The 12,704-nt window shown below is 36.6% G+C and overlaps 1 protein-coding gene across 1 annotated transcript in view; it reads left to right on the top strand.

Annotated features, from left to right (window-relative positions):
* Positions 1–12,704, top strand: part of DARS1 (aspartyl-tRNA synthetase 1) — a gene marked incomplete at its 5' end in the record, with an annotated part of 68,243 nt that overhangs the window by 17,465 nt on the left and 38,074 nt on the right. Inside the window, one exon of the mRNA XM_079710397.1 lies at positions 199–301. Coding sequence (XP_079566523.1) covers positions 199–301 — 103 coding nt within the window. The remainder of the gene's footprint in view (positions 1–198; positions 302–12,704) is intronic.

The raw sequence follows: 12,704 nt of genomic DNA, 5'->3' as shown, positions 1-12,704 counted from the left end.
TAGGAGAAACTTGGGTTTCTTTAAACCTTGTCAGCTGAGTATGGGAATTTTGGCTGTCAAAGCCAGATACCTATGTGTGTGTCCCTGTTGGGGATAGTAAATTTGGGCCCATTTATAAAGTAGAGAACCATTTTTCTTCTTTGTAAAACCTGAACTAGCATGTCCTTAATACACTTACGTACTTTCTGTCTTCTTCAGGGAAGCAGTGCTTCTTAGTCCTACGTCAGCAGCAGTTTAATGTCCAGGCTCTTGCAGCCGTGGGAGACCACGCAAGCAAGCAGATGGTTAAATTTGCTGCCAAGTAAGTAAGCAATTATATCCTGTTGTCAGAATAAACAGTGGTGGGAACTGGGGCTCCCAGGGCTTTGGACCATTTTCATGCATTAACATCAACGCTTCCTTTGTTTAAAAATGTAGTTATTTAAATTGTCAGTTCAGTGTTGCTGAATACATTAAACTTATAAAAGAGAAAATATGGAGCACAGACTTGAAATTCATTTGGAACTGCTGAAGCAGCACTCTCTACAGACAAGTCACATTTACTTTCAAGTAGAGTTACAAAAAGCCTGGCAGCGTCAACACTGCAAAGCAACTTTATTTTGTTGTGTTTGTTGAGCTTCATTTCCTCCCTCCCTCCCCTAGTTTGAGATTTGCATATTAAGCAACAAGTTTTCTAACTAAATAATTGAAGTGTTTAAAATAAAAGAATGTGATTTTGCAAATGATTCGATCCTGAAGAAGTAAAACAAATGCGCTAACATGTTACAGCTTTTAACTTTGACACCAAAAAGGTTTAAAAAAAAAAAAGTAAAGTTTGCTTTTTTTCCCCCATAAAAGTATTATTGTCTGGCTCAGGGTTCCTATAGAAGCTCATTGTTTTGTTCAATTTACAAGGGGCAGGATACAGAGATAGTGTAGTGGTTGTGCCTGCTGGAGCTCTAAGGTAGTAAGAGTTGGTGATGTGGCTAGTTTTGTTTGCATGTTTTTCTCAATTTAATTGAAATTTTATTTCCATGATAATGATGAAAGAAGACTCAGAAAAATGGACAGTTTTAAGTAGTAGAGTACTTCATAGGCACAAATATTTTTTAAAAGAAATTCAGTTGAGTAAATGTTACATTTTTTCTATTGATTTTTTTTGACATCTTTATTGGAGTATAATTGCTTTACAATGGTGTGTTAGTTTCTGCTGTATCACAAAGTGAATCAGCTATACGTATACATATATCCCTGTATCTCCTCCCTCTTTCATCTCCCTCCCACCCTCCCTATTTTCTATTGATTTTTATCTCTGTTCTTTATATATATATATATATATAAATGCTTTCAGAGATTAGTTAATATAGATAGAATTGTCAATTTTAGAACTAGAAGGAGACTAAAAACTGATCTAATTTAATATCTTAATTTATGGTTGAGCCTTCCCTGACTCCCTCAGCACAGTGGTTTACATATAATGGATGCTTAGCAACTGGTTTTGGTTAACAGATTTATTTATCCAATTTAGTTTTATTGTATCATAGCAATACCTGCCCTCTGGTTTAAAGACTCCAGTGCCATTAATTACATCAATTTACTGATGTGCTCAGAGGTCTCAGTACCACTAGCCCTACCTCTCCCTATCTCCCAGTCCTTCTGCCCAGAGACTGTCACTTTCATCTCTTCTACCTGTATCATTTGGTGATTAGGTTTGCTGTTTTAATACCTAGTCCTTAAGGGTATATGCTTGTGGGGTGCATTTGTCACCTAGCCTTTTCAGGTCAATCTGTATCCTATGAAGTGGGACATAGTAAATGTGGTCCCTAGAAATAAACTTTGTCTACACAGATAGCCCCTGAAAACCACAGACATATATGCTAAATTATATTTAATATACTGGAAAATACTGGGGAAAAGTCAACTTCGAGTCAACAAACTTTATGGCTTCTGTCTTTTATATATTAAATTGGTTCTGAAAACTAATATATGAAGCTGATAGTTTCATATAGAGTATATTTTTTTGTTAAACTGCATTATAACCTCAGTATTACATTCTTAAAGGATTATAGTGTGAAAGTCTTTTGGAAATCCCATTTACCCTTAATCACTAAGAGGCATTCTACTATCAAGAGAACAGTCAATTCGTTTGATATCTCTAGAGGCAGACACGGTAGAGTAGTCCACAAATAGTTATTTCTTATTTTGGATCTTCTCAGAAACTCCTGGGACTTGACTGACAGCAGCTGACCATATCAGATGTCAACCAAAGCTTACCAGCTGGAAAAGATACTTGCACACAGAACTTAGTTCACTAATGCCCCTATAATATATGTTAAAGAAAGGCTTTCATCTAAAAGGGATAGTGTATGCGTGATCTTTTTTTTAGAATAAGGGAAGAATTTAGATAATTTAACCTGGATTTCATAATCTTGAAGTGGATGGAACTCAATCAAGATCTAGATCTGATTTTAATCTTTTTGTTTTGTTTTTGTTTTTGGCTGCGTCACTTGGCTTGCAGGATCTTAGCTCCCCAACGAGGGATTGAACCCAGCCCCCGGCAGTGAAAGAGCCGAGTCCTAACCACTGGACTGCCGGGGGATTCCTGAGATCTGATTTTAATCTTAATTCAGGTTTAACAATTAAGTTGTGACTTTGATTTCTTTTTTAAAGCAAAGAACATATAGCTATTTTTAGTCCATTTAAAAAACTGGACTTTATATAATTAGTAATGTGTGGGAAAAGATGGTTTCATAATAGAGCTGTTGCATATTATAAAGCCTTTGACTGGTTATATACAGGCAAATGGACCCAATTTTATACAATAGGTTTAACATGTGGAACTTAAGTTACAATTATTTAACTTTTGGCACTACTCATTTGTTAAGGTATCTATCCTGAGTTATTAACAATAAATGTGTTAATAGTTTTTGCTACCTTGTGAAAAAGGAAAATTCTCATGACTCTCTATGGTGAAAAATAATGAGTTTTTAATTTTTTTTTTTTTTTTTTTTTTTGCGGTACGGGGGCCTCTCACTGTTGTGGCCTCTCCCGTTGAGGAGCACAGGCTCCGGATGCGCAGGCTCAGCGGCCATGGCTCACGGGCCCAGCCGCTCCGCAGCATGTGGGATCTTCGCGGACCGGGGCACGAACCCGTGTCCCCTGCATCGGCAGGCGGACTCCCAACCACTGCGCCACCAGGGAAGCCCAAGTTTTTAATTTTTGTGGCTGGTTGATAAGATAATTTTCTTAGGAACATGATTTATTGCTCCTGGTATGTCAGTCAGCTTGTCTTTATGTGATTTTGCTGTACTTCTAGGGTAGTTCAGAAATCCTGATCTTCCTTGGTAACAAGTCTAAAGCACACGTCCTTTCTGATAGAAAGGCAGTAGTATGATCTTATATTCAAAGTACCAATTTTTAAAGAAGAAGATCAAGAACAGAAAAATTTTACTTTGAAAATTACCTGCTCTATTTATAAATAATAATAAATCAAGTGAAATTGTAATATAAATTCTAAAGAACTTTCAGAACTTTTAGGAAAAACGTGTTGGTTTTTTTCTTCATCCTTCAAAATCCTTTTCCTAAAAAGTCCATACTTGGACAGTCTCTCCCTGTCTACAATGACCTCTTTTCTAATTTTACTTCTTACTTTAAAGGCTTTAGTTTTATTCATTAAATCCTCATTCTTTGTCACTTAGCTTATTAAGCCCATGTTCTTCATGATCCTCACTGATTGGTTTCTCTTTTCATTTCTCTGGGGTCCACAAATGTGTTCTTGGGAGATTGGAAGTTTCCTATATTTTTTTAAATTTTAGTGTACATTTTGGTGATTATCTTAAAGTTACATAAGGATACTATGCCATGTCATTTTATAGGCTAACTTACAGCAGAGAACTGCTGTGTAAGTTGTGTTCATGCCAACTGAAGCCGATGATATCCATGTTCTGTACAAATGAAGATTTCACTGTAGTTTGAATAGTGACATGCTGACAAGTTGGGTTACTAGGTGGTACTTGGTAGTTAAGAAGTATTATGAACTTTAAAAGCCTGTGCCACTCAAGCATATTTATTGAATCCTATTTTCATCTGTATAGGGGCAGCATATAACTAATAGTACAATAGTTTCCATACAAGGAAAAATGTTTCTATTTCCAGTTCTAGTATTTATCAGATTAGATACCCATTTGATTCAAATTTCAATTAACAATACTACATTATTAACTTTCACTGGAATAAGATAGTTTTATAAAATTATCAACTGATATTTTATTTAAATTGTCATTCTTGGTTGCTCTTTGCAGAACTTTGGTTAATTATGAGGCCTAATTATCCTGAGTCAACTTCAAAGTTAATGTTTTATGGAATTATGAACAAGCATTCTTCATATTACTAGTATTAAAATAAAAATACAGAAAATTAAATCTAGAACTGGATATGAGGCTACAGCTTTATATAGTAAACCAGATGTCAGCAATTTAGTTTTAACAAACCTTAAATTAATATTGTTAATTTGAATTTTGTTGTTTTTAATATTTGTTTCAATTTTCTTTAAAAATTCGCTTTGAGAGGGTCTTCCCTGGTGGCGCAGTGGTTGAGAGTCTGCCTGCCGATGCAGGGGACATGGGTTCGTGCCCCGGTCCGGGAAGATCCCACATGCCGCTGAGCGGCTGGGCCCGTGAGCCATGGCCGCTGAGCCTGCACGTCCAGAGCCTGTGCTCCGCAACGGGAGAGGCCACAGCAGTGAGAGGCCCGCGTACCGCAAAAAAAAAAAAAAAAAAATTCGGTTTGAGGAGAGTTCCCTGGCTGTCCATTGGTTAGGACTCCACACTTTCACTGCCATGGGCCCGGGTTCAACCCCTGGTCTGGGGACTAAGATCCCACAAGCTGAGCAGCATGGCCCAGAAAAAAAAAAAAGACTGTAAAAATTCGCTTTGATTTCAAGTTAAGGGCTATAACCATAAGGCATTTATTTCTACTAGTTTTATACTTGTAGGTATTTAAGTAACATGATAAAACTAATTTAAGTGTTTACTGAGGGTCCCTGATATTGCCAAGAGAGGCCACTGATCTATGCCATATTTAGTTGTGCTTAATTCTTACCAAGCTTATTTTGACCTTAAAATTCTTGGGGTTTTTGTGAAGAAAACTGAGTTCACAAAATAAGTCATCATAGAACTACTAGGATGATTTAAACCTTTAATTTCTACAACGTGCCAATGGGCAATGGAGTGTAAGAGTGGCCCAGAGACTCGGCTCCTCACTGACTAGGCACATGACTTCATAATTTGTTTACTGTACGTTAGTCTTACTTCATTCTTTACAGCTAAGACCCTTCTTTGACCATTTTTATTTCTACTTGCCTGGGAAATATTAAAGTCTGAGATTGGGTGTGGCACTAATTCACTGTAATTGAAAGAAGTTACTTGACATATAAACCAAGTCTGTGCCTGTCTTGGAATTGGAATACAGATTTTTATTGTGAAAAGGTGGTTTATTATTTCAAAAAATATTTACACAATTGATGTTTTTTGGGTGCTGTTTTGATTTAACTGGCAAATATATGGTTTCTCATGTTTGGGCATTTTGAGTTCTTTGCCTCAATGAATTGTTAGTTTATATCATCAAAGCACTTTATGTTGGTACGTTACTTGAAAAACTAGTATGTAGCAACTTTATAGCCTGTCCTCTTTTCAACTAATCTTTTATTATACCTTGCCTAGGATTTTAAAATTATTAATTTGAATATGGGTAGCTATGTAGATCTAGGGAGCACATTTCTCATTGAGTACAGTAAGATTCAACAAATTATTGCTGATAACCAGAAAGCTAATAAATTTGTTGCCAGTTTTGCTGAAAACCTTTAATACTCAAGTTTCTGTAAGTGTTTAAATTTTAATAGTTTTTGTTGCTATTAGAATATGTAAATATGAGAAAGAAAAGCTTAGAATATGTCTTTTTCACCATTATTCATTTTTGAGGGGGAGAGGAGAAGGGGGTAAATAAGAATCAAGTGGAAATCATTTTGAAATATATGAGCTATTGACCACCTAAAATTATAATTTTGGTCATCACCTAGCTTTCACCAGCTCTCAAGTTTATCTGTACTATTAATAATAACAGTCAGCATATATCAATATAGAATAGGATTTCTTACATATTTTAGGCATTTATTGTGACAATCTAGTATAAGAAAGCACTTTGAAGGGCTTAAAACTGTGGTGCCTAAAACAATGTAAAATAAAAGGTAAAAACCACTATTCATACAAAGCGTATGCTGCTAACCTTCCATCATTATCTTGTGTATATTGAGTAGATTATATAAATTATGATGGAGTACTCTTCAGTGACCCCTGTAGCAGGTGCCTTATATTTTTTAAATGAAAGGCCATGGAAAAAAGCTCCCCCATACACACCTACACTTGGACTTTTATTGCATGTGAAATATTATTTTTAATATTTAAGAAACTTAATCTACAATTAAAATTTAGTATGATGATTGCCCTTACTTTATCTTGCCAAGCTTTCCAGTATCTACCATGAATTTTTATATTTAGGGGGTGCACCCCAGTAAAGGTTCAGTGCAGTGGTCACCAGTAGCTTCCCTATGTCATGTACAGGGGAAATAACAGATTTGATTATAACAGTAGCAGCAATAATAGCTAACTATTACTGTATACTAAGTATGGAGCTGCAGAGTGCCACACTTGCATTTTCCCCCTTGGTCCTCATAGCAGTACTGTGAGGTGTGGATACCATTTTGTCTTTTTTTTTTTTTCTTGTCTATTCATTTTTTACAGATAAGAACGTTGATACTTAAAATACTAAGGTCTCTTTGACTCTAGGCTCATGCTTCTGTGTCATCTTGTCTCTCTAAGATTATATAAGGATATTAGTTCAAAGCCCTCCACATTATATGTAGCTCACTTAGAATACAACCTTAATGTCATTGAAATACGTTGGTGACTGGGAAAGGGAAACCCTGTTGCTTTTTGCCTCAAAAGTATCTTTTCTAGAGTGTGCAGTTTATTCTGGTATATATCCTCAAGGAGTAGATAGCTATTTTTTTTCTTGAGGGTGATAATGACTTTTAAATACTGTCCCCAAGTTATTGAGAACGAAAACTGGTGAAAGATAATAATTTTGGTTTTAAAAAGTATAGCTGATTATAAAGTAATAAAAAAAGATTTTTGTTTTGTCATAAATTGATGCTAAAAACAGTTCCAAAGAAAGAATGAAATGTTTTTCTAACCATCAGTAATGCTAATGAGCTTGTCTCCTCTAGCATAAAGCAGTAGTTGCCTTCCTAAGGAATCACCCCATTGTTAAAAAGCATGCAATAAAAACAGTGGGGTGGAGGGAAGGTAGTTAGAAAGTAGAGAGTTTCATGTTTGCAAAGACAGTTATTTTTCTTGAATAATTTTAATATAAAAATATTTGATAGCTATAATTATAAATATGAAACCTAAAACTCACTAGGCAAATTTACATCTTCTTTTGCTTAATCTGTTGCCTTTTCCTTATCATCATCAGCACTGCCACACAACGCATCTTATACATATTCTTATCACTCTTGCTGTGAGAAGTAAAACACAAAGTCAGTCAACAAAGCAGCTGTGTGGTGTATGCAAGTGATGTGGAAATAAGACCACACTCAGAATTTAAAATAGGAATTTATCCTTTACCAAGATTCTGGACTCAGGAAGGACATGAAAGAGCTTGGCTGTATGGATAACTGATGCTGTTCCTTAACATATCACGCTCTTTGTAACACACTTGTACAAACTAAACTTCTGTCTGCTAGAATTGCTCTGTTGTCAGCAAAGGAGGAGATCTTAGACATTGAGGTATGGGTGTCCTTTTGGGTTAACTTTTTGTAGAGTGGTGCTAATATTCAGTCAGTTCTGTTATTGTAATAAATGCATTCCTAAAAAAATACTGTGCTATGCAAAAGTATGAAATAAAAACCTTAAGGTTTATGCAGAAAATAGGTAAATAGCACAACAGTCAAAAACTTCAGGGACTTACCTGGCGGTCCAGTGGTTAAGACTCTGCGCTCCCAATTCAGGTGACATGGGTTTGATCCCTGGTCGGGGAACTAAGATCCCGGTGCAGCCAAAAACAAAAACAACCTTCATCAGCGACATAGTTTTATAAAAAGAACCTAATTTTATTAAAAACATAGAATAGTTTTATACATATTGAATGGTGGAGAAATACATGAATACAATAAATCTCTCACTTTATCTTTACAAAGACATACTGTTTCTGAGTGGAAGTGGGTATCAGAAGAGTTGCAGCTTGGAAATTATTATCAAGTGGTACAAGGAAGGCTGTCTGAAATTGGAAGGAAAGTGGGACCCCAGATGAGGATGGGTGTGGCTTGTAACCCAGGTAGATGTTTGAGGTGTGTGTGTTTTATGTATTCCTGTGTGGCTAAGTTCACCTGAGTACAGTTGTCTGCATTGACCTAGTGTTTCTCACAGGTGAAATCTGGTATAGGCAAACACAAAATTCTCATTATGCTCAGATTGATACCTAATATATCAATTGTGTTGGAATTAATTCACATTTTCAAAACAAGTGTTAAAGCAAAACTTATACTCTTAAAAGAGATAATGATGCTTGCGCAGTGAGTGGGTCCAAATATAAGAGTCTTATCTGTTTGCTGACTGCTTATGTGTGGAGGTGAGGAAAAGAAAGAGGTGGAAAATGACTTCAGAGTTTCTAGTTTTAGAAATTCTGTGGAAAAGACACCATCAATCTGGAGAAAATTCCCAGGATGGGCTGGGACTAAACACAACTCACTCTCTGGAGCTGGATGGGCTCACCTTCCCTTAGAGCACTTGGCCAGGGAAAGTGTGGATACTGAACAGGGGTGGGGTTCTGTTAGCAATGAAGAAGGGGAGAGGGATTTGGATAGACAGTTGTAGTATCTCCTAAACTTGCTTACTATGTTGAGTAAATTGGAGAGAAGTTCCAACCTTTTGAGTTCATGAAAAGCCCAAAGATTGAAATAGGTTGTTTTACTGAAACCATTTTATTTTTCTGGCTGATAGGATTCTGCTCCTCCTATTCCGAGTAATCCTCTCATTCTAAATGTTCTCAAGTGACTATATGGAACAAGTTGGCCTTAAAATTCCTTACTTTTTCCTCCCCTGTCTTCACCATTGCTTCACTTTGACAGCTCACTCCTGTGGCCACAGCTTGGATTTTGCCCCTTAGAATTTCATTTTAAACTCCAGTAGCCATTCTCTCTAACCATAATTTCCACCTTTCTACCTCTAATGCCTCCTAATCTTCTGTTGGACCTCATCAAGACTTGTAGTTTTTTTTATCAATCTCCCCATTTTCTCCTAATTTTTTCTGTCCCTTTTGACTTCACACAACGCCAGTTCCATTCCTACAACTACTCTCACTGCATCCTCATCCACTGTTCTCTGTCTCTTTGTTTCTTTTGCCCTGCAGATGCCCTACTAACTCCCTGCCCCATATACTCTTGATCCCATAATCTGACACCAAGCTTAAAGAGTGTATTGTGTATTTGTGGCAGAACAGTTGATTTTTATTCCTCAGCTGGGCCCAGTAGAATATATTCCACTTTTGTAATGAAAATAGAGGTTTATAGGCCACCTCTTTTCATTGTTTCACTGAACTTTTCAGGATCTCATTCCTCTTTATCCCTTAGTTTCTGAGTATAATTATAATAAGAAAATAAAAATTTGGAAAATTCTGTGAGTTTCATTGCTTAATATATTATCAGCCTTCTATTATGATTAAAAACAGCATATGAACAGCAACATATAAATGCCTAGTGGCTTCTATTACTTATTAAGTAAAGCAAAAATTCTTACTTATAGATGTTTTTATCTTACTTTAGAAATTTGAGGATCAGTGAAACATGAGATAATTCAAATGAATATTTAGTAACACATTCACTTTGGGAGGCTAGCAGTTTACTTAGTAAGCCAACTAACCATTATGCTAGAATCTTTGGTTTAGAAAACAGCATAGCTAGAAATACGTTCATGAGGAAAAGGCCATTTCTAATCCTCATTTAATTTTCACACTGTCTTAGATCTTTTTTTATATTAAATGCTTGTAATTATCTTTAGTGCTAGGGGAGTGCCTAAGGACTGTTTATTTATTCTCAAGGTATTTCCGTCTTGAAGGGCAACCCAAAGAGACTGGACATTTAAAACATGTGAACTCCTACACAAAAAAGTGGGAGAAATGATGGTATTTATATGTTAATTCCATGAGGCCCTACATTTAACTCTATTCCCTCTGGCCATATACCAGGTGGAAAAAAGCAAGGACTCCACTATTAAAAATATCAAATCAGATAGTTCCAGCTGGGGTTTCCTAATCATTTAAGAGGCAAACTGTGAGGTCACTTTTAATATCTTAAATAGATAACTATCTTAGCATTTACTTTAGATATTAAATCTGAGGTGTTTATCTTTCCCTTACTGACTAGATTGTACCACTAGCAGTTTCTAGCTTTTTAGTATTTTACTTAAGAGCTACATTAAAGCTTAATATGGGGTCAATTTTCCCCAAATTATCTTTCCTAGGAATATCCAATTCATCAAAATACTAATCCGAAAAGTTGACTCACTAATTGGATTTAAGTGCCACAGGACTCTTCAACACATTATTGTAATCAGTTTGTTGGAAAGATCAATTTTCTCATGGTTAAATGCATACAGAAATGAAACAACTAAATGAGTTACATGGGAAGGTTGGCACATCTCATTCCCTAGAGATCTTTAAGAACGGATTCTTAATTGTGTATCTGAAATGGTTTGAGGTCTTTAAATGAAATTTGTCTGGAAGCAGGAAGATGGGATACCTATCCAGGCCAGTGTTTCTGGATCCCCATCTTACGTTGACATTAGTGTTCTAATGTTTAGTAGCTGGTGTTTGAGCTGAGGCAAGAAGTCATCCCTTTTTTCCTTTTAAAATTATTGTTTATTTAGTGCCATTTAAAAATAATGAGCAGAGTAGTTTGTGTTAGTTATGGTTGAGCCTTGAAAAGACAAGTGTTGGTTTTTTTTTGCGGTACACAGGCCTCTCACTGTTGTGGCCTCTCCCGTTGCGGAGCACAGGCTCCGGATGCGCAGGCTCAGCAGCCATGGCTCACGGGCCTACTCACTCTGCGGCATGTGGGATCTTCCCGGACCGGGGCACGAACCTGTGTCCCCTGCATTGGCAGGCGGACTCTCAACCACTGTGCCACCAGGGAAGCCCAAGACAAGTTTTTTTAAAGGTGGCCCTGTAGGCCTTTTTGTATTGACTGCTATTAAGGACTATAGTGAATGTAAACTGTATTCACTATAGTGAATGTAAACGCAGGTTTTTAAGTTTAAAATTAAAGTGTTGTAAAAGGCTACAGTTCATTTGAAGAGCAGGTGTTAAAAACTGAATTTTGCTCTTCATGCTTATGTAACACCTCCCACCCCTAGCATAGCGATGTTCGGATTCTGAATAAAAGGCTTACTCAGGCTATAATTTGTATATGTATGTATTTTATTTTCTTTTTCTTCATATTAGTCATTGTGGTTAGGTTATTTATTGGTAGCTTGTGAGTCACAAGTATATTTCTCATTCTCTAATGAGTCACCTAGCTACATACAAGTTTATTTTCTTTCCTTTCTAGATCTTTCACCTGAAAATAACTATTTTACTTACTTGGTAGGTTAAATTTTCAGTTTGTATGTTAATTTTTAGAACTGTAAATATCAAAATAATTCTCAGAAGAAGGTTCATTGATTTAGAAAACTTTTATTAGCACCTGTTCCAGTCTAGACACTCTGCTAGGCTCGGGTATTCAGTGACTCTCTATATCACATAAGGAACTTAATTTGGGGACAGGACAAAAATAAACAAACAACTGCATGCTGAGGCATGTTACAGGTCCTATGATGGAAGTATATGTATATATCATCCACAGTTGAGGCCCAGAGGGTGGTGAGCATTTGGGTACCCCTTGAGCATCATGTGGATAAGTTGGTGAACATAGGCGAGGTTATTATAGTGTTCTGGATTGCAGCTCTTTGAACAACTGTACCTAGATAGTTTATACCTCTTTGTTGGAATGAGGTACTTATCTATTGGATCAGAAACAGAACTCCTATATTGGCCCTGTCCAGTTCAACATTTGTATTGAAAACTTTGATAAATATGTGCTTTAAAAGTAGGTCTAGGGCTTCCCTGGTGGCGCAGTGGTTGAGAGTCCGCCTGCCGATGCAGGGGACACGGGTTCGTGCCCCGGTCCGGGAAGATCCCACATGCCACGGAGTGGCTAGGCCCGTGAACCATGGCAGCTGAACCTGCGCGTCCGGAGCCTGTGCTCCTCAACGGGAGAGGACACAACAGTGAGAGGCCTGTGTACCTCAAAAAAAAAAAAAAAAAAAAAAAAAAGTAGGTCTAAAATCTGGTGTCAAAAGTTCCTAGTTTAAAAAAAAAAAAAATTCCTAGTTTATGGGATTAATTCTTCTAAGCTAAATATAACTTTAAGTATTAACTTTGTTCTCTTTTATACAAAGATTCTGATGTATATATGTTGAGGCTGGCAACAACAGAACATCAAGATACATCAGCGTTACCGGAGAAGGCAGTATGATTCTTGGGCATTTTGAAAACTATTTGTGAAGGGCCTGTTATTTTCAGTTTCTTTCACATAAGCTATAAAGGAATCTGGCAGCTCATGAGCTTCTAAAAAT

Source organism: Hyperoodon ampullatus, assembly GCF_949752795.1.
Source record: "Hyperoodon ampullatus genome assembly, chromosome: 8".
Classification (NCBI taxonomy): domain Eukaryota; kingdom Metazoa; phylum Chordata; class Mammalia; order Artiodactyla; family Ziphiidae; genus Hyperoodon; species Hyperoodon ampullatus.
This window is presented reverse-complemented; position numbering and strand designations above follow the sequence as displayed.